The sequence below is a fragment of the Aotus nancymaae genome, unplaced genomic scaffold (genome assembly GCF_030222135.1).
Source record: "Aotus nancymaae isolate 86718 unplaced genomic scaffold, 86718_ANA_hifiasm-v0.15.2.pri h1tg000072l, whole genome shotgun sequence".
In the NCBI taxonomy this organism is placed as follows: domain Eukaryota; kingdom Metazoa; phylum Chordata; class Mammalia; order Primates; family Aotidae; genus Aotus; species Aotus nancymaae.
In genome coordinates, this window is record NW_026988487.1 from 16,995,635 (window position 1) to 17,021,749 (window position 26,115).

Below are 26,115 nucleotides of genomic sequence, written 5' to 3' on the forward strand. Positions count from 1 at the left end.
CCACTGCACTACAGCCTGGGTGACAAGAGCGAAACTCCGTCTCAAAAAATAAAAATAAAAAAGAAAGCCCATGGTCATAATAAACTCACTCTGATATCATATAAACTTGTATGATGTAAGCTTGGATCCCTGCTATTCTGGCATGTGTTTTCTGTTTCTATCAGGTAATATCTGATGGGGAGATGTATGGAGCTGGTAATTATTTTTTCTATGGTTTCTATCACTGTGATTCTTTTGAAATTTCAGTGACGTTAATTATATGACTTAATTAAATTTCTTTTTCTTATTTTGTTTTAGGATTCAGTTATAATAATAGATTCAAGTCCTACTTCTTTAAAGCATCCGGAGAAAAATCAGAAGAAACTTCAGTGTTTAAATGATGTGCTAGGAAAAAACCTTAATACAGCCACTAAAAATGTACCTGGTAATCAGACTTAATAACATTTAGAATGTATATTAGAATGTTTGGGTTTTTTGTTTTGTTTTATTTTTGTGTTTCGGGGTATTCTGAATGTGCTCATGATTCAAATTTCGTATCTTATATAAGACTTTAACTGTATTATATTTCTATTTTAATAAGTAAAGTTATGATATAGTGAAGAGTTTTATTATTATTTTTTTTGAATCAGAGTCTTGCTCAGTTACCTAGGCTGGAGTGCAGTGGCGTGATCTCTGCTCACTGCAACCTTTGCCTCCCGGGTTCAAGCGATTCTTCTGCCTCAGCCTCCCAAGTATGTGGGACTACAGGCCTGTGCCACCATGCCCAGCTATTTTTTGTATTTTTAATAAATAGGGTTTTACCATGTTAGCCAGGCTGGTCTCAAACTCCTGCCAGTGAAGAGTTTTTCAGGCTGGGCATGGTGGCTCACGCCTGTAATCCCAGCACTTTGGGAGGCCAAGGTGGGTGGATCACCAGGTCAGGAGATGGAGACCATCCTGGCCAACATGGTGAAACCCTATCTCTACTAAAAATACAAAAAATTAGCTGGGTGTGGTGGCATGTACCTGTAGTCCCAGCTACTCGGGAGGCTGAGGCAGGAGAATTGCTTGAACCTGGGATGTGGAGGCTGCAGTGAGTCTAGATCTCGCCACTGTACTCCAGCCTGGGTGACAGAGTGAGACTCCATCTAAAAAAAAAAAGGGGAGGTGGTTTCAAAGAGAAATTGAGCATATTTTAATTTAATGCATTTCTGTGTATCTTTTGGCTTTGGTTAAGTTGGTGGTTCCTAAATCTGACTGATCATAAAAATTATCATCTGAGTAAATTAAAACATTTAATAAATCTTTGATCCTTCCTTAGTTATATTGAATAAGAATTTTCAGAGGTCGGTTGTAGGAATTTCTAGTTAAAAAAAAAAAAAAAGTTCCCCAGGAGATTCTGATATTGCCAGGTTGAAAGAACAGATCATTTTATAGGATTTTTTTTTTTTTTTAAGTGAGGTTTCACCCTGATGGCCAGGCTGGTCTTGAACTCCTGACCTAAGGTGATCCACCCACCTCGGCCTTCCAAAGTGCTAGGATTACAGGCGTGAGCCACCGCGCCCGGCCATGGAATTTTTTTTTTTTTATTGAGATGGTGTCTTGCTCTGTTACCCAGGCTGGAGTATAGTGGCACAATCTCAGCTCACTGCAATCTTCGCCTCCCGGGTTCAAGCTATTCTCCTGCCTTAGCCTCCTGAGTAGCTGGGATTACAGGCACTTGCCACCACACCCAGCTAATGTTTGTATTTTTAGTAGAGATGGGGTTTCACTATGTTGACTAGGCTGGTCTCAAACTCCTGACCTCAAGTGATCTGCCTGCCTCAGCCTCTCAACGTGCTGGGATTACAGGCATGAGCCACCGTGCCCGGCTGAAATTTTTTAATTAAAAAATTAAATTTGTAAAAGCCAAAAAGATGTTTTGAAAGTAGCTTAAGGTGGAGATGGTAAACATTGATACTAACCTAAGTATTTATTTTTCTAAGGAAAAGTGAAAGTTGCTCCTTTATTTCTTGCAAGAAAAGCACAAAAAGCAGCTGATCCTGTCCCTAGTTTTGATGAAAGCAGGTAAGACCAATACAAATTTTTAAATGCCAAAATATATTTATGGAATGTGTTTGTATTGATTTGTTTACTGTGATGAGAAAGCATGTGAATTATCATTTGAAGCTCTAGTAAGTCCATTTTAAAAGATGACAATATTGAGTTTGGGACAAAAAAACTAAAAAAAGAAAAAAACTAAAAAAAAGAAGAAGAAAATAAATAAATAAATAAAAGACGACAATATTGACAATGCTGCAGCTGCTATTTGAATATCTTGGTTTTTTGCAAATGCTTTGCCCATTGCTAGATAAAACAGCATAATAAACAGGCAAACCAAAAATACAAAAAGCTGATTATGAATTTTATTCAGTAAATATGTAATACCTACTAGTATGTACCAGGCACTGTTTCTGGTATCAGAGATATTATGGGGTAAGACAGGACACATTTCCTGTCCTCATAAGGCTTAAGTGGAGATGGGAGACAGTCTATGATTAAACATTCATTAGGCCAACAAATGAAAAATTGCAGTTGGGCTAAGGAGAGGTAAATTCATATTGAGGAGATTTGCTCTGATTAAAGAAGGCTTCACTGGGGAAATGACATCTTAACTGAAATCTGAACAATGGGCAGGAGTTCACTGGGGGAGGAGCTGTGTTTCAGCCAGAGAGAACAGTCTGTGTAAAGTCCCTGTAACTGGAAGGAGCTGATTGAATGCTCGTGTGACTGGAGCACAGAGAGCAAGTGTGAGAGGTGGGTGCCAGCCAACATAGGACCTAGGAGGCCATGTTAAGAGATTTTATCATTATGTTAAGAGCAAATAAGAAGCAGCCAAAGGGTTTTAAATGTAAATATGGACATAAACAGATTTGGATTTTAGAAGTTTAATCTGCCTGCTGGATAAAGAATGGCATGGAAGAGGGGTTAGAGTGAATGTAAGAGTCCAGGTGTTGTGAGATGATGGGGGTGAGGACTAGGTTGCTGGGGATGACATACGAAAAGATTCTGGGAGATGAATTAAAAATCTCTTGATGATTAATTAGATTTGTGGGGGGAGGGTGTGGGTGAGGAAGATATAGTATGACATGTAAGTTCTAGTTTAATGCACCTGGATGGCATGATGGAAGAAGATCAGGTCTAGGAGCATCATGGGTTCAGATTATCTTTTCTTTCTGTTTCAGTTTTATTGAGGTATAATTATATATTGTTAAGCACACACAACTTAAGTATGCAGTTTTGACAAGTGCATCTTATCAAGAAATAAAATCTTTCCTTTAGCTCAGGAAGGTTTTTTGTCCTCTTTTCCTATTATCCCCACCAGCACTATCACAAGATTACCAAAATTTTCTGATTTCTATTTCCATCAGTTAGTTTGATTTCTATTATCATAGATTAATTTTGTCCGTTCTGGAATATCACATAAACTTCATATATGTATTATTTTGTGTCTGGCTGCTTTTGCATAGTATATACACCCACAAACACATATACACGTACTTTTTTTTTAAGGCAGAGTCTTGCTCTGTCACCAGGCTGGAGTATAGTGGTACAATTACAGTTTACTGCAGCTGTGACCTCCCAGGCTCAGGTGATCCTCCCTCCCACCTCAGCCTCCCAAGTAGCTGGCACTACAGGCATGTGCCACCCATGCCCAGCTAATTTTTTGTATTTTTTTTCCTTTGGTAGAGACAGGGTTTGCCATGTTGCCCAGGCTGGTCTTGAACTTTTGGACTCAGGTGATCCAGCTACCTTGGCCTCCCAAAATGTTGGGATTACAGGTGTGAGCCATGATGCACGGTCAGCTCTATCAGTTCAAAGTATATATTTTGGTGAGCTTTGTCAGTTATACACACAGTGAAACCACCACAATCAAGATACCAAATTATTTCTACTACCTGCCTCAGATGTGTCATGCTCTTTTACAGTCCATTCTCTAAGTGGCCCCAACCCAGCCAAATGCCAATCTCTTTTCTGTATACTAATTTATATTTTCTAGAATTTTATGTTAATGAAATAATATAGTACATGCTCTTTTGTGTCGAAATCATATAGTACATGCTCTTTTGTGTCTGGCATCTTGCAGTTGGCATCATGATTTTGAGATTTATTCATGTTGTCAAATACATCATTAGTTTCTCTCCTCTCCTCTCCTCTCCTCTTCCTCTTCCTCTTCCTCTTCCTCTTTTCTTTTCTTTCTTTTCGTGACAGGTTCTCTCTCTCTTGCCCAGGCTGGAGTACAGTGGCATGATCTTGGCTCACTGCAACCTCCGTCTCCCAGGTTCAAGTGATTCTTGTGCCTCAGCCTCCTGAGTAGCTGGGAATACAGGCACTTGCCACCATGCTTGGCTAATTTTTGTATTTTTAGTAGAGACAGGATTTCACCACGTTGACCAGGCTGGTCTTGAACTCCTGACTTCCAGTGATCTGCCAGCCTCAGCCTCCCAAAGTGCTGGGATTACAGGCATGAGCCGTCGCGCCTGGCCATATGTTTGCTAAGTAGTATTCATTTTATGGATATACCACTTTTTGTCTCTCCATGTACCTATTAATGGACATCTGGGTTGTTTCCTTTTGTCTTTTCCCTCTGCTTTAAGAGATAAGAGTCTTGAATGGGCACGTTGGCTCACACCTGTACTCTTAGCACCTTGGGAGGCCGAGGTGGGCGGATCATGAGGTCAGGAGTTCGAGACCATCCTGCCAATATGGTGAAACCTCGTCTCTCTTAAAAATACAAAAATTAGCTGGGCATGGTGGCAGGCACCTGTAATCCCAGCTACTTGGGAGGCTGAGGCAGGAGAATTGCTTGAACCTGGAAGGTGGAGGTTGAGTGAGCCAAGACCATGCCATTGCACTCCATCCTGGGTGACAGAGCAAGACTCTGTCTCAAAAAAAGAAAAGGAAAGAGAGATGGAGTCTTGCTTTGTTGCTCAGCCTGGTCTTGAATTCCTGGGCTCAAGCAATCTTCCTTCCTCAGCCTTCGGAGCAGCTGGGACTCAGGCGTGCACCACTGCACCCAAGCATTTCCAGTTTTAAGCTCTGGGGAATAAAGCTGCTATGAACACTCACGTGTAAGTCTTTGTGTGGATACACATCTTCATTTCCTTTTTAATTTTATCTGTTTGAATAGCTATGTATTCATATTTCATAGTTTTAATTTACATTTTTCTTGTGTCTCCTGATGGTGAGCATCTGTCATGTGTTTATTGGCTTTTGCATATCTTCCTTAGGGAAATCTTTTGCCCATTTTCTTATTGACTTGTCTTTCATCTTGTTGAGTTGTGAGGGTTCTTTATATATTCTGACTACATGTCCTCTGTCAGATATATGGTTTTGCAAATATATTACCATACCTTTTTATTTGTTGTATTTTTTGAAGTACAGAAACTTGATAATGTCCAATTTATGGGTTTGACAAGCCTAACATTTAAAAGGCACAGAGAACCTAGAATAGACAAAACAATCTTGAAAAAGAAGAAAAATTTGAAGGTCTCTTCACTACGTGATTTCAAGACATTGAACAAACCTACAGTAGTAAAAGTGTGTCGTGTTTATATAAAAACAGAAAAATACCAGTCTGGGCAGCATTGTGGGACTTCATCTCTATTAAAAATAATAATAATAAATTAGCTAGGCATGGTGGTGTATGCCTATAGGCTCAGCTACTTGGGAGGCTGAGACAGGAGGATCACACGAGCCTGGGACGTCATGGCTGCAGTGAGCCATAATCACACCACTGCACTCAAGCTTGGGTGACAGAACAAGACCTTGTCATTAAAAAAATAAAAAAATTTGCTCTTCTTAAAAATTTGAAAATATATAATAAATTTTTGTTTATTATAGAGACCATATAGCACTGTAGAACACTTGAAGCCATTCCCCCTATCTAGCTGTACTTTTATATCTGTTAACCAACCTCTGGCTATGTCTCCTTCTCTCCTCCCATCCCCTACCTTGACTAACCACTATTTTCTTCTCTACTTCTATCAGATTTTTTTTTTTTTTTTTTTTTTTTTTTGAGATGGAGTCTCACTCTGTCACCCTGGCTGGAGTACAATGGCACACTCTCGGCTCACTGCAACCTCCCTCTCCCGGGTTCAAGTGATTCTCCTGCCTCAGCCTTCCAAGTAGCTGGGATTACATGTACGTGCCACCACACCTGGCTAATTTTTATATTTTTAGTAAAGACCAGGTTTCACCATGTTGGTCAGACTGGTCTTGAACTCCTGACCTTGTGATCCACCCGCCTTGGCCTCCCAAAGTGCTGGGATTACAGGTATGAGCCACCACGCCTGTCCTTTTTTTTTTTTCAGACAGAGTCTTGCTCTGTTGCCTAGGCTAGAGTACAGTGGTGTGATCACAGCTCACTGCAGCCTCGACCTCCTGGGTTCAAGTGATCCTGCTATCTCAGCCCCCTAAATAGCTGGAACCACAGATGTGCACCATTATGTCCGGTGAATTGTTTTTTTGGTAGAGACGAGTTCTTGCTACGTTACTCAGGCTAAGGTTAATTTTTTAAGCTTCCACATACGAGTGAGAACATTTGGTATTTATCTTTCTGTGTTTGGCTTATTTCACTTAACATAATATTCTCCAAGCTCTAAGACATCTCTTACTAGAGGTCTTGGGTAGTTCAATTAGAAAAGAAGAATATATAAAAGGACATAAAGGTTTGGAAAGGGAGAAGTAAAACTATCCTTATTTGCAAATGATACATTTAAAAAAATCATGATTTTAAAGAAATTATTATTTAAAAATATATAGGGTAGGGCAGGCACAGCAGCTCATGCATGTAATCTCAACATTCCAGAAGGCTGAGGTGGGTGGGCAGATCTCTTAAGACTAGGAGGTCAAGGGTTAAGACAGCAAGACCGCCTTTTTTTATTTTTTTTTATTTTGAGACAAAGTCTTGCTCTGTTGCCCAGACTGGAGTGCAGTCACGCCATCTTGGCTCACTGCAACTTCCGCCTCCCGGGTTCCAGCAGTTCTTCTGCGTCAGCCTCCCAAGTAGCTGGGACTACAAGCATGCACCACCACACTCAGCTAATTTTTGTGTTTTTAATAGAGACAGGGTTTCATCATGTTGGCCAGGCTGGTCTTGAACTCTTGACCTCAGGTGATCCACCTGCATCGGCCTCCTAAAGTGCTGGTATTACAGGCATGAGCTACCATGCCTGGCCAGGAGAACTGCTTTAAGGAGTTCAAGACCAGCCTGGGCAACAAAGTGAGACTATGTCTCTAGGGAAAAAAAGTAAAACAAAAAATTAGCAGGGCACAGTAGTGCACACCTGTACTCGGAGCAACTTGGGAGGCTGAGGCAGGATGATCACTGGAGCCCAGGAGTTCAGGGCTACACTGACCTATAATTGTGCCACTGCATTCCAGCCTGGGCAAAAAAGCAAGACTGTCTCTTAAAAAAAATAAAAAAATAAAAAAACAAGAAAAATTGTAGATCAGCTTTAGTAATCTCTTTTGCTTTCCTAGTAGCTTGATGAATTTCTGTGTATGTATTAATTAATTATTTTTAGAATTGGGGTCTTGCTGTGTTACCCAGGCTTGTCTTGAATTCCTGGCCTCAAGTGGTCCTCCTCCCTCAGCCTTCAGGTAGCTGAGAGTACAAGTGTAGGCCACTGCACCTGGCTGAATCCGTGCTTTTAAAGAAAATTCTTGCTAAATGGCAGCCTAAAATGGGGAAGGCATCTGTTTGAGCATGCTATTATCTTACCTGCATTTGATTTACCTGGCAGAATTGTTTGAAGGAATAAATTTGCTAATTTTAGACTATTTATACTTTGATTTCTTATTCTTATGTTCCTAAATCTGTGTACCATAAAATCTTTTTTTTTTTTTTTTTTTTGAGACAGAGTCTTGCTCTCACCAGGCTGGAGTGCAGTGGCGCGATCTTGGCTCACTGTAACCTCCACCTCCTAGGTTCAAGCAATTCCCCTCCCTCAGCCTCCCAAGTAGCTGGGACTATAGGTGCACGCCACCATGCCCAGCTAATTTTTTTGTGTTGTAGTAGAGATGGGGTTTCACCATGTTGGCCAGGATGGTCTCGATCTCCTGACCTTGTAATCCTCCTGCCTTGGCCTCCCAAAGTCCTGGGATTACGGGCATGAGCAACCACACCCAGATGAAAGATTTAAATTTAAATTTAATTTTAATTTTTTTTTTTTTTTTTTGAGACGGAGTTTCGCTCTTGTTACCCAGGCTGGAGTGCAATGGCACGATCTTGGCTCACCGCAACCTCCGCCTCCTGGGTTCAGGCAATTCTGCCTCAGCCTCCCGAGTAGCTGGGATTACAGGCATGCGCCACCATGCCCAGCTAATTTTTTGTATTTTTAGTAGAGACGGGGTTTCACCATGTTGACCAGGATGGTCTCAATCTCTTGACCTCGTGATCCACCTGCCTCAGCCTCCCAAAGTGCTGGGATTACAGGCGTGAGCCACCGCGTCCGGCCCTAATTTAATTTATTTATTTATTTTGAGACGGAGTCTTGCTCTGTCACCAAGCTGGAGTGCAGTGGCATGATCTCGGCTCACTGCAACCTCCGCCTCCTGGATTCAAGCGATTCTCTTGCTTTAGCCTCCCGAGCAGCTGGGATTACAGGTGTGTGCCACCACGCCCAGCTAATTTTTGTATTTTTCGTAGAGGCGGGGTTTCACCATGTTGACCCGGATGGTCTCCATCTCTCGACCTTACAATTTACCCACCTTGGCCTCCCAAAATGCTGGGATTACAGATGTGAGCCACCGTGCCCGGCCCTAAGATTTTTAAAAAATAATTTATGTTGAAATAACTTTAAACTTAAGAGAGGTGCCAGAATACTACAGAGACTCCCATATCTCCTTTACCAAGATTCCCCACATTCTTGACCTTTTCTTGTTTTTGTTTTTTTCTTGAGACAGAGTCTCGCTCTGTCACCCAGGCTGGAGTGAAATGGTGCGATCTTGGCTCACTGCAACCTCCACCTTCCATTTTCAAGCAATTCTCCTGCCTCAGCCTCCCGTGTTGCTGGGATTACAGGTGCCCACCACCATGCCTGGCTAATTTTTTGTTTTTAGTAGAGACAGGGTTTCGCTATGTTGGCCAGGCTGGTCTCGAATTTCTGACGTCAACTGATCCACCTGCCTTGACCTCCCAGAGTGCTGGGATTACAGGTGGGAGCCACTGCACCCTGACCATTTTTATTAAAGAGTGCAGATTTTATGTTCTATAGGATGACCCTCAACCTGGGTCTGTCTCATTTCCTTATAACCAGACCCAGCTCATACAGTCTTGTCAGGATTACCACAGAAACAATGCCTTGCTCTCCTTGGTGCATCATGCATGGAGGCATATCAGCTGGACATGTTGATATCTACCAGATTTGTCCATCTTAAATTTATCCTTTTCTCTTTGAAATTGACCAATATTTTGTGGAACAGTATTCTAAGATTATGCCAGTATCTTTTATTCTCTTTTTCTTTTTCATTTTTTGAGACAGGGTCTTACTCTGTCACCGAGGCTAGAGTACAGTGGCATGATCCCAGTCCCTGCAATCTCTGCTTCCCGGGTTCAAGCGATTCTTGTGCCTTAGCCTCCCAAGTAGCTGGGATTATAGGTGTGCACCACCACACCTGGCGTGTTTTTAGTAGAAACGAGGTTTCTTGATGTTGGCCAGTCTGTCTCAAACTTCTGGCCTCAAGTGATCTGCTTGCCTCAGTCTCCTAAAGTGCTGTGATTACAGGCATGGCTACCTTGCCCGGCCTCTTTTTCTTTTTTAAAAATAGAGAATAGATCTTACTATTTTGCCTAGGCTGGTCTTGAACTCCTGACTGGGTTTACAAATTTGAGCCACTGCACCTGGCTAAATGCCAAAATCTTGTTTCTCATCAAACCTGCAATTATTGGTCTTGATATTGATGAGGTCCACATGATGATGGTTTCCAAATGCTGATTCTCCATTGCAGTCATTCTTTCTCTATTTGTTATTTGGCTGCTATAAGGAGGAGCTTTTGTATCTCCTCAATTTCTGTTTATTCTCTTATCTCTAAATTTTTAATTTATTCACTGGATTGTAATCCATTCATATTACTTATTTTGGTACTCAAATTATTTTTAATTTGGCCAGTGTGAGCTCTTCAGCTTGGTTTCTATGTTCCTTTGACATGTCCTCATAATTTATCGAGCATTTCTTTTTTTTTTCTTTTTTTTGAGTCAGAGTTTCGCTCTTGTTACCCAGGCTGGAGTGCAATGGCGCGATCTCGGCTCACTGCAACCTCTACCTCCCGGGTTCAAGCAATTCTCCTGCCTCAGCCTCCCGAGTAGCTGGGACTACAGGCACACGCCACCATGCCCAGCTAATTTTTTTTGTATTTTTAGTAGAGACAGGGTTTCACCATGTTGACCAGGATGGTCTTGATCTCTTGACCTTGTGATCCACCCCTCTCGGCCTCCCAAAGTGCTGGGATTATAGGTGTGAGCCACTGTGCCCGGCCTTTTTTTTTTTTTTTTTAATTATTTTAACTTTTCTTTTTTTTTTTTTTAATAGAGATGGGGTTTCGCCACGTTGGCCAGGTTGGTCTCGAACTCCTGACCTCAGGTGATCCGCCCGTCTCAGCCTCTCAAAGTGCTGGGATTACAGGCGTGAGCCACCGCGCCCAGCCCGAACATTTCTTAAGTTGTGGAACAGGAAGATATTCTAGGCCTCTCTTTTACCTGCCTTGTCTCAGGTCTTCAGTAAGACATTTATCTACAGACCCCTGGTTCTTTTTTGTGGAGGTGCCCATTAAGCTCATTGCTTCTGATATGGCAATCCTTCTAGGCCTCTTCAGTAGATAAAGTTAGGATATTGTGTTTGTCTGTTTTTAATTGCCATAAATGAATACCTAAGACTGGCTAATTTATAAAGAGGTTTACTTGGCTCACAGCTTTGCAGGTTGTACAAACATGGCACCAGCATCTGCTCAGCTGTTAGTGAGGCCTCAGGAATCTTTAACTCATGGCAGAAGGGGAAGGGAGAGTGGACGTGTCAGTCACATGGTGAGAGAAATAGCAAGAGAGAGGAGGAGGTGCCAGCCTCTATTCAACAACCAGCTCTCTGGTGAACTAATAGCTAGAGAACTTACTCATTACTGTGAGGACAGCACAAAGCCATCATGAGGGATCTGCCCCCATAACCCCAGACACCTAAGCCTGCCTCCAATATTGGAGATTATTTCTTTCTTTCTTTCTTTTTTTTTTTTTTTTGAGATGGAGTCTTGCTCTGCCACCCAATTGCCCAGGCTAGAGTGCAATGGCATGATCTTGGCTCACTGCAACCTTCGCCTCCCAGGTTCAAGTGATTCTCCCTGCCGCAGCCTCTCAAGTAGCTGGGATTACAGGCACCTGCCATCAAACCTGGCTAATTTTTGTATTTTTAGTAGAGATGGGGTTTTGCAATGTTGGTCAGACTGGTCTTGAACTCCTGACCTCAGGTGATTCGCCCACCTCAGCCTCCTAAAGTGCTGAGATTATAGGCATAAACCACCATGCCCAGCCTATATTTCAATAGGAGATTTGGAAGGGACACGCATCCAAACCATATCAGTCAGATGTATATGTATGTGTGTGTATATATATATATACACACACACACACACACAAACACACATTCAAAACTATTTTCTATGTGTGTAATATGTGTATATGCATGTAATATATGTGTAACATATGATACATTCTCTATAATATGTATATTTTATATTAGTACCTTGTACCTGTCTCCTTAATACTTGTCTTCTGCTATAGGGACATACTAATTTAACTACAATTTTTTTTTTTTTGAGACAGAGTCTTGCTCTGTCACCAGGCTGGAGTGCAGTGACACAATCTTCGGCCCACTGCAACCTCCGCCTCCTGGGTTCAAGCAATTCTTCTGCCTCAGCCTCCCAAGTAGCTGGGACCACAGGCATGTGCCATCACGCCTGGCTAATTTTTGTATTTTTAGTAGAGACGAGGTTTCACCATGTTGGCCAGGATGGTCTCGATCTCTTGACCTTGTGATTCACCCACCTTGGCCTCCCAAAGTGCTAGGATTACAGGCATGAGCCACCGTGCCTGGACCTAACTACAATTTTACCTGTCTTTTCCTCCTTCCCTCCAATTAACAGTAAAAAAAGCACACCTCCTCTTTTCAAAAATTAATTTTTCTATCCGACTTTATAGCTCATTTCCCCTTCATTTCACTCAAAGAGGAAAGGAAGACAGAAATACAGAAAAAGTTTTTGTAGCCTCTTTTGAATTACCAGCCCAAATATCCAATTGCACAGAATATTGCCATTCTTGCTATCTCTACAGACAGGCTAGGAAGGGCATATAAGCTGTGACACACCACCCCCAACCTCCTCCTTCTACCACTCCAGCCTCCCATTCTCCCCCATCCTTTTGCCTCCATCCCACTCCTGCCACTGTAGTCAGCTTTCCTATGATTTGCAATCTGAAGATAAACTAGGCAAAACTGAGACAATAAGGACCCTACTCTTCCTGCTGTTACATTGGAAACACTATTACATCAGAAGTTCTTGTATTAACTTTATGAAATATGACACTGATTTTCTTTCCTGATTGTTTAACAAGAAAACAAAAGACAAGAGGGAAAAACTCACCTACCACCCAAAGATAGCCCCCGTTAACATTTTGGTGGATGTCTTTAAGTTATTTTTTCTATACGTATTTATTTTTATTTAATTTCTTAACATGGGTAGACTTTCAGTTTTGTGATAAGCAAAAAAGAATGTGACCAGCTTATATTTTAGGTAATTTTATTACCTATAAATGTATTAAATAAATTTAATAAAATTAATATTTGTCAGTATTTTGCTGGGCACAGTGGCTCACGCCTGTAATCCCAGCACTTTGGGAGGCCAAAGTGGGTGGATCACAAGGTCAGGAGTTCGAGACCAGCCTGGCCGAGATGGTGAATCCCTGTCTCTACTAACAATACAAAAATTAGCTGGGCGCAGTGGCATATGCCTGTAATCCCAGCTACTCAGGAGGCTGAGGCAGGAGAATCGCTTGAACCCGGGAGGCGGAAGTTGTAGTGAGCCAAGATTATGCCATTGCACTCTAGCCTGGGCGACAGAGTGAGACTCCGTCTCAAAAAAAAACCAAAAAACAAAATATTTGTCAGTATTTTATATAAAATTACCTAAGATATGAAATTTTCATAAAATGTGTACATTGTATAATTATATTTTATACATAAAGCTAATATTTATATAAAGTTACCTAATATATATTTTATATATAGGTAAATTTCTGCCTTCCAGCCTCAGGCAGTTCTCGTGCCTCAGCCACCCGAGTAGCTGGGATTACAAGCACCATGCCACCACACCTGGCTAATTTTTTGTATTTTTAGTAGAGATGGGGTTTCAACATGTTGACCTGACTGGTCTTGAACTCTTTGCCTCACATGATCCACCCACTCACCTCAGCCTCCCAGAGTACTTGTATTACAGGCATGAGCCACCATGCCCAGCCCTAAAAATGTTTATTTTCTAGATAGTATAGTTTATTCTTTTGTTTATAACCTTAGCTTTTCTTTTTCAAATCATTTTCCTAAAAGTCAAGATACATCTGAAAAATCTCAGGATTGTGATGTTCAATGTAAAGCAAAGCGTGACTTCCTAATGAGTGGTTTGCCAGATTTGTTGAAACGGCAAATTGCAAAGAAAGCTGCTGCATTGGATGCGTACAATGCAGTGAGTACAAGCTTCCAGAGAGTCGTTCATGTACAACAAAAGGATGATGGTGAGTTTGTCTTTTATTATTGAATATTTACTCTTCAACTGTCAGAAGTAACATTAAACTATGTAAGTTGCTTAAAGATGAGGCTGAGGTTTAATTATCATTCTTTTTTTTTTGAGATGGAGTTTCGCTCTTGTTTCCTAGGCTGGAGTGCAGTGGTGCAGTCTCTGCTCACCACAACCTTTGCCTCCCGGGTCCAAGCAATTCTCCTGCTTCAGCCTCCCAAGTAGCTGGGATTACAGGCACATACCACCATGCCTGGCGAATTTTGTATTTTTAGTTGAACTCCCGACCTCAGGTGATCCACCTGCCTCGGTCTCCCAAAGTGCTGGGATTACAGGTGTGAGCCACCGTGCCCAGCCTAATTATCATTCTTACGGTGATTTCAGTGTGAATTCTAAGGACAATTTCTCTCACTATTTTTGGGTTTGGTTTCAGGACCCACTTGTGGATACCAGCTCTCATGGACACTCAGGTATCCTGAATAAAATGGTATAGGCCGGGTGCTGTGTCTCATCCCTGTAATCCCAGAATTTTGAGAGGCTAGCACAGGAGAATAGCTTGAGCCCAGGAGTTTGAGACCAGCCTGGGCAACACAGTGAGATCATGTCTCATAAATATATAAATAAATAGCTAGGCATGGTGGTGCATGCCTGTAATCCCAGCTACTCTGGAGGCTGAGGTGGGAGGATCACTTGAGTCTAGGAGGTCAAGGCTGCAGTGAGTTGTGATCATGCCACTGCATTCCAGCCTAGGTGACAACAAGATCCTGTCTCAAAAAAAAAAAAAAAATTTTAGCCTTTCTTCTGTATGTGGGAATTTCCCAGCTAGTCTTTCCAGTAATTTATTCTACTTTTCCTTATTTCCCATCTCTGTCTCTGGCCATTCAATTGATGAAGGCCTTCTGGTTATTTTTACCAGTACAGCCTTTATATAGCAATTTCTAATAGTATGTTCAACTACAGAAATTAGTTATGCTTTTCTTGCCTCATTTTGATAAACTAATTTTCACAGGAGTACTGCCATAAAACTTAGCATATCTATTTGTAGATGATCAGAGAGGCAAACACAGAGGGAACCTCTCTCTCTTAAAACCTTCAAAATTATTGAACACATACTATTGTCTGAAATTCTGCTGAGCAATTTGTATACCTATCTAGTTTAATCCCCATAACAACTCTAAAAGGTTGAGAATTATTATTATCACCCTCACTTTGAATGTGAGGATGAAGAAACTAAGATTTAGGATCTTGCTGGTGCTCACAAGGTTAGTAAGTGGCAGAGGTTGGGTTTGAATCCGGGTCTGACTTAAAAGTAGACCAAGATGCTAATGCTAACTGCCTCCTAAAAGGTTTTTTGTTTGTTTGTTTTGTTTTGTTTTTTGAGACGGAGTCTTGCTTGTCACCCAGGCTGGAGCGCAGTGGCGAGATCTCAGCTCAGTGCAACCTCTGCCTCCCGGGTTCAGGCAGTTCTCTTGCCTCAGCCTCCTGAGTAGCTGAGATTACAGGCCCTTGCCATCACGTCTGGCTAATTTTTGTATTTTTTTAAATTGTACTTTGGGTTCTGGGGTATAATTTTTGTATTTTTAGTAGAGACAGGGTTTCACCATGTTGTCTAGGTTGGTCTGGAACTCCTGACCTCAAGTGATCCACCTGCCTTGGCCTCCCAAAGTGCTGGAATTACAGGCGTGAGCCACTGTGCCCAGCCCTCCTAAAAGTTTTATCCTGAGTATCAAGGTTGATTTAAAAAGAAAGGAAAGTTTGTTAGCATTTGTTTATTTTTAATAACTGGGAGGAAAGTCTAAGTGATTTTTTTTTTTTTTTTGAGACAGAGTCTTGTTCTGTTGCCAGGCGCCAGGCTGGAGTACAGTGGTGCAGTCTCGGCTCAGTGCAATCTCCACCTCCTGGGTTCAAGCAATTCTCCTGCCTCAGCCTCCCGAGTAGCTGGGACTATAGGCGCAAACCACCATGCCCAGCTAATTTTTGTATTTTTTAGTAGTGACAGGGTTTCACCATGTTGGCCAGGATGGTCTTGATCTCTTGACCTCGTGATCCTCCTGCCTCAGCTTCCCAGAGTGCTGGGATTACAGGCATGAGCCATCTCGCCCAGCCGTAATTTTTATTAATTGTATTTGTTGGAGGTTACGATTTTTCTTCCCTTTCTAGTCATTGGGTTTTCGGTACTTTTGTGTTAATTAGGTAGTTGTCAAGTCTTTTCATGTTTACATATTTGACATTCAGTAAATGGATAATGTATAAATAAGGTTAATTAAGATGTTTTTTCTATTTTTCTTTAGGGTGCTGTTTGTGGCATTTGAAACCACCCCCTTGTCCTCTCTTAACTAAATTGAAAGAACTGAACACTGAAGTAATAGATCTCTCGAAATGTGTTATTGCTCTTGGTGAATTTTCTACATTGAATTCAAAGTTGAAAAGCAGTAATTCTGCTGCTGTGGTAAGTATTAAAGAGTTCATCCGTTGTAGTGTTTCCCTTACATCTTGCAGAGGAAAAAAATTTTGGGATATCTACTCTTGTAGCCTCCAGTTTTGTCCTAGATTTTAATTTTTAAAAAATCTAATTGTAGTACATATTTTAAAAAAATACTCATAGACCTTTAAAAACATTTTGAGAATTAATCATAGCCAGTTCTGAAAGAATATTAGATTACATAGCACATTTAGATACTTTATAAGTTAGCTTTATAATCTAATAGATATAATTAGTTCAAAGGGAGAAAAATAAAAGTAAATTAATTATTTGTAAGCTTTATATTTAGTGACTAAAGCTAATCTCTTTTTTTTTTTTTTTTTTGAGAAGGAGTCTCACTCTGTTGCTCAGGCTAGAGTGCAGTGGCACGATCTTGGCTCACTGTAACCTCTGCCTCCACGTTCAAGCAATCCTTCTGCCTCAGCCCCCCTCGTAGCTGGTATTATAGGCATGTGCCACCATGCCTGGCTAATTTTTGTATTTTTAGTAGAGATATGGTTTCACCATGTTGGCCAGGATGGTCTCGAACTCCTGATCTCAGGTGATCCACCTGCTTCAGCATCCCAAAGTGCTGGGATTACAGGCATGAGTCACCGTGCCCGGCCTAAAGCTAATCTTACATTGCTATTGATTTATGATGGACAGAAAGTGGTTGGTAATATTGTAATTAACATACATAGATGATGTTGATCTGTTATTGTACATTTTGTTCTTTATTGCAGTTCATGAGGACAAGGAAGGAATTTACTGAAGAAGTAAGAAATCTTTTGCTTGAGGAAATTAGGTGGTCAAATCCTGAATTTTCCTTGAGAAAATATTTTCCCTTACTTCTACAAAAACGAATTGAGCACCAAGTACTTTCTTCTGAGTGTCATGGTAAACAAGGTTAGTGATAATTATTATCATTTATGTTAACATATCAGTTTGGAGTTTTTATATATTCTTTTAAATTTTTATTTCTGAGATGGAGTCTTGCCCTATCACCTGGGCGGAAGTGCAGTGTTGCAACTTTGGCTCACTGCAACCTCCGCCTGCCGCGCTCAAGCGATTCCTGTGTCTCAGCCTCCCGAGTAGCTGGGACCACAGGCATAAGCCACTGCACCCAGCTTATTTTATTTTAAAATTTTTATTTATTTTTTTGAGACCAGGTTATGAGACTAGCTAGTTTTTGTATTTTTGGTAGAGACCGGGTTTTTCCATGTTGCCCAGGCTGATCTTGAACTCTTGGGCCCAAGTGATCCTTCCGCCTTGGCCTCCCCAAGTGCTGGGATTACAGGCATGAGCCACCATGCCCAGCCTAACATGTCAGTTTTGAAAACACTTAACCATTGACTCTTGGAAGTGTTCCCCATAGGCAACATTGCTTACAGTTGGCAGGGATAATTGTTCAGCTGAAGTAAAAGTATCTTGTACAATGCAATGTGCAGTGTTAATCCCTGCCAGTTTCCAAAAATGCCAACCCAAAGATAGCTTAATTATGTTAAAATATTAATCATTTATTTAAGGAATGCCTTAGATAATTTTAGCTTAAATAGCTTTAATTTAATTTAATACTTAGACTGTGCAAAAGACAGTCTAAGTATTAAAATCTCCAGCTTGCTTTCAGTATGTTGTATTTGATTCTTGGCTTTTCATTTTATTTAATTAATTAATTTACTTACTTTTTGTGATAGAGTCTTGCTCTGTCACCCTGGCTGAAGTGCAGTGGCGTGATCTTAGCTCACTGTAACCTCTGCCTCCCGGGGTTCATGTGATTCTGGTGCCTCAGCCTCCCTAGTAGCTGGGATTACAGGTGCTGCCACCATGCCCGGCTAATTTTTACATTTTTTAATAGAGATGGGGTTTCACCATGTTGGTCAGGCTCGTCTCGAACTCCTGACCTCAAGTGATTCACGTGCCTTAGCCTCCCAAAGTGCTGGGATTACAGGCATAAGCCACCAAACCTGGCCTATTAATTAATTTATTTATTTATTGAGACAAGAGTCTTGCTCTGTCCCCCAGGCTGGAGTGCAGTCACACGATCTTGTCTCACTGAAGCCTCCGCCTCCTGGGTTCCAGTGAATCTCCTGCCTCAGCCTCCTGGGTAGCTGGGATTACAGGCACATGCCACCATGCTCGGCTAATTTTTGTATTTTTAGTAGCAATGGGGTTTCACCACTTTGGCCAGGCTGGTCTCAAACTCCTGACCTCAGGGGCTCCTCTTGGCTCGGCCTCCCAAAGTACTGCGATTACAGGCGTGAGCCACCGCACCCAGCTTACTTATTTGTTTTTTAAGAGACAAGGCCTCACTTTGTGGCCCAGGCTAGAGTACAGTGGTGTAGTCATGGCTCCCTGCAGCCTCAACCTTCTGGGTTCATGTGATCTTCCTACCTCAGCCTCCTAAGTAGCTGGGACTACAGGTACACATCACCACTCCTGGCTAATTTTTATATTTTTAGTAGAGATGGGGTTTCCTCATGTTACCCAGGCTGGTCTCAAACTCATAGACTCAAGCAATCTGCCCACCTCAACCTCCCAAAGTTCTGAAATTACAGACCTTGGCCACTGCACCAGGCTTGCTTTTTCATTTTAAAGTTATAAAATTATTGGATACTTGGAAGTGATATTGATATTACTGTTTTTTGTTGATTAGTAAGCACATGCATTTCTTTAATTCCCAAAGTAGAACTAGAGCCAGATGTCAACCATAAAGAAACCAAAAGGAAACGAGTGGAAGCAGAAAATTCTAAGTCAAAAAGAAAGAAACCAAATGAGTATTCAGAAAATCTGGAAAAGACCAATAGGAAGTCAGAAGAACTTGGTAAAGGAAACAACTCTTCTGGGATAAAGCGAGATTCTTCCAAAGGTATGTTTTCTAAAACATCCCAGAAGAAACAGATTGCTTTGACTACATCTAAAGTGGAAACTAAAACAGTTGAAGATTTTGATACTCTTTTTTTAAAAAATTTAATTGAATTGTATTTTAATTTAAGATTTCATTTTTCTTTTTTTGAGACAGAGTTTCACTCTTGTTGCCCAGGCTAGAGTGCAATGGCACAATTCCAGCTAACTGCAACCTCCTTCTACTTCTTCGGTTCAAGTGATTCTCCTGCCTCAGCCTCCTGGGTAGCTGGGAATACAGGTTCCCGCCTCCACACCCAGATAATTTTTGTATTTTTAGTAGAGACAGGCTTTCAGTATGTTGGCCAGGTGCATCTTGAACTCCTTACCTCAGGTGATTCACCTGCCTTGGCCTCCCAAAGTGCAGATATTGATATTCTAATAATTAGATGACAATCTGTACCAGAAATATTAATGTCTTCCATTCCTGGCAAATTAGTTTTTCCTTCTTGTCCTAGAACTCTTTTGTTTTTTAACTTTTCATTCTTTCCTTCTCCTTTTTGTATGTGCTTATTCCAACTTTCAAATAATAAATATGTATTTGAAATAAGTATAACCTCGCAGATTATGGGCTTACAAATAACCCTATTGACAGATAAATGTTCAATCTTTGATTTTTCTGGGCTTCTATAAATATATGTGCTTTTATTTTCTTATTTTTTATTTTTTGAGACAGGGTCTCGCTCTGTTGTCTGGAGTACAGTCGCCTGATCTCAGCTCACACAACCTCTGCCTCCCTGGTTCAAGTGATTCTCCTGCCTCAGCCTCCTGAGTAGCTATGATTACAGTCACGAGCCACCACATCCAGCTAATTTTTGTAGAGACAGGGTTTCACTGTGTTGCCTGGGCAGGTCTGGAACTCCTGAACTCAAATGATCGCTCGCTTTGGCCTCCCAAAGTGCTGGGATTACAGGCATGAGCCATTGTGTCTGGCCAATGTATGTGCTTTAAAAAAAATCTGGTATTGGCTGGGGTCGGTGGCTCACTCTTGTAATCCCAGCACTTTGGGAGGTTGAGGCAGTGGGATCACGAGGTCAGGAGTTCGAGACCAGCCTGACCAACATGTTGAAACCCCGTCTCTACTAAAAATACAAAAATTAGCCAGCCGTGGTGCGTGCCTGTAATCCCAGCTATTTGGGAGGCTGAAGCAGGAGAATGGCTTGTGTAAGGTATGTTGCCGAGTTAAAATGAGGAAACTGAGGCCAGTGTGAGAAAATGAGAATCCAATTTATTCAGCTCCTGGGTGAGGTTCTATGGTCCGGGAAGGGGCCAGAGAAGTCGCACTGGGCTTCTCAGGGTGTGAGGTTTTATAGGGAGTGGAGGTAATTGATTGGTTTTTAGGGAAACAAAGAGCAGACAGTTTCATTGGTGAGGAGGGTTGATTGATTATTAGGGAAACAAAGAGCAGACAGTTTTATTGGTGAGTTTCATTGGTGAGGGGGTTTGATTGATTACTAGGGAAACAAAGAGCAGAGAGTTTCATTGGTGAGGGTAAGTCAAGGTGCTGATGGGGCAACCTGCCATTGGTTGCCAGGCGGGACTACTGGTGGGCTGACCGGCTGGGGAGGTCAATGTTAAGCTGCCATTGGACAAATCTTTGGCGGGCTTTTTAAATTTTGAAGGGGTCGAGTGAGGAATGCAGGAGTGGGTGTGTGGAGCCTGCATAGAGAGACCAGATAGGAGTGGGTGTGGGGAGCCAGCATAGAGAGGCCAGCATGGGGAGAGATAAGTGTGTCAGCATGGAGAGGCCGGCACGGGGAGAGATAAGTGTGTCCATTTAACTCCTGGTGAGGCAGCCGGCCTTACAGCTTGAATCTGGGAGGTGGAGGTTCCAGGGAGGCAAGATGGCATCATTGCACTCCAACCTGGGAGACTCCATCTCCAAAAAAAAAAAAAATTGTATTGTGCTTACTTCAGCAGCACATACACTAAAATCAGAATAATACAGAGAAGATTAGCATGGCCCCTGTGCAAAGATGACAGTTGTTTGTTTTTGTTTTTTTTTTAGTAGAGATAGGGTTTTGGTATGTTGGCTGGTCTCAAACTCCTGACCTAAAGTGAAGGGATGGCAATTTTAAAATTAAAAAGTTAAAAAAAAAGTAACAAAGTGGCCAGGGGCGGCAGCTCACGCCTCTAATTTCAGCATTTTGGGAGGCCGAGGCGGGTGGATCACCTGAGGTCAGGAGTTTGAGACCAATCTGGCCAACATGGCAAAACCTTGTCTCTACTAAAAATACAATAATTAGCTGGGCATGGTGGCGCACGTCTATAATCCCAGCTTCTTGAGAGGCAGAGGCAGGAAAATCATTTGAACCTGGGTGGCAGAGGTTGCAGTGAGCCGAGATCTATCCACTGCACTCCAGCCTGGACAACAGAGCGAGACTCCATCTCAAAAATAAAAAAATAAAAAAATAAATAGTGCTGACAAACAAGCGAGTACATGTGTCTTTTTGGTAGAACAATTTATTTTCCTTTGGGTATGTACCCAGTAATGGGATTGCTGGGCCAAATGGTAATCCTAAAAGAAAAGAAAACAAATGTTTAAGTGTGCACTTTAAAATTTTAATAAGATTATGGTGGTTTTTTTTTTTTTTTTTTTTTAGGGGAAAGATTTGGTGTGAAGAATTTTAAATGTAACATTGTTTTAAAATTACCTCTTTGGCATTTTGTAAATATAAATATTTCTGCAAATACCTACTGTGACATTGTAACAATAATATCAATGACTAAGAATTCATGTATGTTTATGTCAAGGAATATGTTTAATTTTTTTGTTTGTTTGTTTTAGATTCTGGAACTGAAGACATGCTTTGGACAGAAAAGTATCAACCTCAGACTGCCAGTGAACTCATAGGAAATGAGTTAGCTATAAAAAAGTTACATAGGTTGGTAAAATTTGTAAAGGAATTGAGAAATAGTTTACAAACTTAGTTTTACTATTTTTATTTTGAAATTATAGTTTTAAAGTAATATATGTTATGATAAAATATTTTAAAAACTGGTAGAATTTTAAGTGAAAAGTAGCTCTCTTTTCTTATATTTCTCCTCTTCGGAGATAATCATTTAAATTTCTTGTAAAATCTTCCAGAAAAATATTTTATGCGTATGTTAGTTTTTCCTTTCTAACAAATGGGATCGCATTACTATTAATTCAGGTCCCTGGTCCTTGGTCTTCAATTCTCACATCCAGAAAATTCTGAACATTTTTAAATAAAAATATTAAGTGATGGCTGGGTGCGGTGGCTCACACCTGTAATCCCAGCACTTTGGGAGGCCAAGCGGGCCCGATCACTTGAGGCTAGGAGTTCGAGACCAGCCTGGCCAACATGGCGAAACCCTGTCTCTACTAAAAATACAAAAATTAGCTGGGCGTGGCGATGCATGCCTGTAATCCTAGCTACCCCAGAGGCTGAGGCATGAGAATCACTTGAACCCAGGTGGCAAAGGTTGCAGTGAGCCGAGATTGTGCCAGTGCACTCCAGCCTGGGCTAGAGTGATACTCTGTCTCAAAAAAAAAAAAATCAAACCAAAACAACTTAAGTGATTGTGGATGTACTGCCTGTACCCTATTAGGAGTATTATGTCTTATGCAGTATATGTACCAAATAACCTTTTAAGTATCTGAAAAGTTATGAATTCTAAAACAATCTGGCCCAAAGGATTTCATATAAGGACTTACGGACCCATAATTTATTGCATGAAGTTGGTACTGTTCTAAGTACTTGTATTATTCTTAATTCATTTTATCCTTAGAACAATACTCTGAGCAGTTGGGTACAGTGGCTCATGCCTGTAATCCCTGCTTTGCTAGGCTGAGGCAGGAGGATTGCTTGTGGCCAGGAGTTTGAGAGCAGCCTGGGCAACATAGGGAGACCCCCATCTCTACAAAAAATAAAAAAAATATTTGGGCATGGTGGCATGCATCTGGTTTCTGAGCTATTCAGGAGACTGAGGTGGGAGGATCACATGAGTCCAAGAATTCGAGGCTGCAGTGAGCTATGATTGTACCCCTACACTCCTGTGACAAAGCAAGACTGTCTAAAAAAAAAACAAAACTATGAGCATAAATTCTGTTCTCATCTCATAGATGAAGAAACCAAGGCCTAGAGAGGCTGAGTTATTTGTCCAAGGTCACACAGGTAGAAAGTGATGGAACTGGGGTTTAAACTCAGGCATTCTAGCTCCAGATTAGAATTGAATCTTGCTGTTGTACATTGTATATTAGGCATCTTTCATGTAATTACACAATATACTGCAGTTCTTTTGTGTGTGTGTGTGAGAGAGACAGGGTCTTGTTCTGTTGCCCAGGCTGGAGTGCAATGTTGCAATCTCGGCTCACTGCAACCTTCATCTCCCATGCTCAAGCCGTCCTCCTACCTGAGCCCCCCAAGTAGCTGGAACTACAGGCATGTACCACCATGCCTCGCTAATATTTGTATTATTTGTAGAGACAGGTTTTGCTGTGTTGCCCAGGCTGGTCTCACACTCCTGGGCTCAAGCAGTCCACCTGCCTCTGCCTCCCAAAGTGCTGGGATTACAGGCCTTAGCCACTGTGCCTGCCCTGCTACCTCAGTTCTTTTTAATTGCTGTGTACTGGTTTCTAAGTTAGTGTACTATAATGTATCTTTTTCCCCACTGGTATACTTTTATGTTTTTTCTGTTAGAGGCTAATATAAACAATGCTGCAGTGAATATTCTTGCACATATAGTCTTGTATATTTTGGCAGAAACTACTTCATTTAAAAATGTTCCTGTCTGTGTAAAAATATTGTACTCTTTAGTTGATTTACAAGCACTATGGATTGCTTAGAAACTAACCGTATGCCATAACTTTCCCCAGTAATCATTTTACCAGAAAGTCTAAGAGATCGCTATATTCTGTGAATTATTTTTATTACATTTTCTTGTGGCAGTTGGTTGAAAGACTGGAAAAGAAGAGCTGAATTGGAAGAAAGACAAAATCTGAAGGGAAAAAGAGATGAGAAACAGGAAGGTATTTTGTGTCATTTTTTTTTCACTGTTTCACTGAACATTTTTAGAGTTAGATTAACTAAAACTTTCTATAAAATTTCTTAATTGGTATTTTATATTTGATTTTCTACTTTTTATAAATTCATTTTTCAGCATTTATTGCAAGACATTTGTGGGATTGATCATTGGGTTTCATAAAGTAGAATTGCTTCCTCAGCAATTATTTTATTTGCAATTGAATAATTTTTCAGATGTCTTGGGTAGCATAGACTTCAAAGGCAGTTCAGATGATGAAGAAGAGAGTCGTCTTTGCAATACTGTCCTTATATCAGGGCCAACAGGAGTGGGAAAAACTGCTGCAGTGTATGCTTGTGCCCAGGAGCTTGGGTTTAAGGTTAGTAACAGCTATGACGGGAGAATGTTAATGTAGTAATTACCCTTGGATTAAAAGGAAACATAAACCATTCCCCCTTTGTTTTTTCTTATATTCTTCTTTTAGATATTTGAAGTCAATGCCTCTTCCCAGCGCAGTGGTAGACAAATTCTATCTCAATTGAAGGAAGCTACTCAGTCCCATCAAGTAGACAAACAAGGTGTAAACTCACAAAAACCTTGTTTTTTTAATAGCTACAACATAGGCAAGTCACCAAGTAAGTAAATTATTTTCCTTAAGCCATAACATTTTGAAAAAAATAAAATTTAAGAAAATAATGTTAATTATCAGCATTTTGCTACTTATTTTTTATCTTCTACATATATACATGTTCCATGCCCACCCCACCAGACTATTTTAAAACAAATCTGAAGACCATCATATCATTTCACCCATACATTCTTCAATATTTATCTCTATCTGATAAGGACTTTTAAAAAAGCATAACTATAATATCATAATCAGACCCAGCAGAATTAACAACCAGCCTAAGCAGCACAGGGAGACTTTGTCTCTACAAAAAAAAAAAAAAAAAAAAATTAGCTGCGTCGGGTGGTATGTGCCTTTAGTCGCAGCTACTCTGGAAGTTGAGATGGGAGGATCACTTGAGCCTGGAAGGTTGATGCTGCAGTGAGCTGTGATTGGACCACTGCACTCCAGCCTGGGTGACAGAGTGAGACCCTGTCTCCAAAATAAAAGGATCTATTAACTATATTTGTCCGTATCATCTAATATACAGTCTGATGTCAGTTTTTTATTGTTTCAAATTATTTGTTCAAATCTGGATCCAAACAAAGTTCATATCTTATATTTGATTCATGTCTCTTTCTTTTAATCTCACTAACAGTTCACTCACCTTTCTTTTCATGTCATTTATTTGTTGAAGAATCTGAGTCATTTGTCATGAAATTTTTCACATTCTGGATTTGTCTGCTGATTATATCTTCTTGGTGTCAGTTAACGTATTTCTCTTCCCTATATTTCTTGTAAACTAGCAGTAGATCTATGGGCTTGATTAGATTCAGGTTCTGTTCTGGGTCTGGCATACATGTATAGGTGGGTTGTGTATTTCCTCTGACATTATAGCAGATTATCCATTGTAGATTACAAAATGATAATTTTATAATTTTCTTTTTTGCATTTATTAGAATTTTAAGAAGAAACACTATTCCTCAACTCTTTGGATGCTTTGAAATATAGTTTGTAGGCACCAGAAATGCTTCATTCTTTCCTTTATTAGTTCTTAGAGTAATGGTGTCCTAGCAGCCTTGACAGTTGACCAGTGAGTTTTTGTGTAGTTTAATTTTTTAAGTGTTATTATGAACTCATGGATTTTTATATACATATGATATGTTTCAACTCGTTGTGTTTATTATTTGTTTGTTGCTTTGAAGATTTTCTCGCTAGTTTTAAGTAATTTGATCATGATGTGCCTTGGTGTACTTTTCTTCATGTTTCTTGTGCTTGGGATTTGGTGAGTTTCTTGCATATATGTTTATAGTTGGGAAGATCAAAGTTGATAAATTTCTACCAGTATTTCTTGAAATATTCTTCT

General features: G+C 40.7%; 1 protein-coding gene and 1 pseudogene across 6 annotated transcripts in view; both read left to right on the plus strand.

Moving 5' to 3' along the window:
• Positions 1-26,115, plus strand: part of ATAD5 (ATPase family AAA domain containing 5) — a 69,637-nt gene that overhangs the window by 15,467 nt on the left and 28,055 nt on the right. For 3 of the 6 annotated variants that reach the window (XM_064367673.1, XM_064367675.1, XM_064367676.1), the window contains exons 5-14: positions 298-424; positions 1,965-2,046; positions 13,578-13,792; positions 16,086-16,243; positions 16,999-17,161; positions 18,939-19,121; positions 21,945-22,041; positions 24,070-24,149; positions 24,379-24,521; positions 24,627-24,777. In XM_064367673.1, the coding sequence (XP_064223743.1) occupies positions 298-424; positions 1,965-2,046; positions 13,578-13,792; positions 16,086-16,243; positions 16,999-17,161; positions 18,939-19,121; positions 21,945-22,041; positions 24,070-24,149; positions 24,379-24,521; positions 24,627-24,777 (1,399 nt within the window). The remainder of the gene's footprint in view (positions 1-297; positions 425-1,964; positions 2,047-13,577; positions 13,793-16,085; positions 16,244-16,998; positions 17,162-18,938; positions 19,122-21,944; positions 22,042-24,069; positions 24,150-24,378; positions 24,522-24,626; positions 24,778-26,115) is intronic. The other 3 variants (XM_064367674.1, XM_021669762.2, XM_021669763.2) reach the window with 3 other exon arrangements.
• LOC135271021 (U6 spliceosomal RNA) lies at positions 21,061-21,161 on the plus strand (annotated as a pseudogene).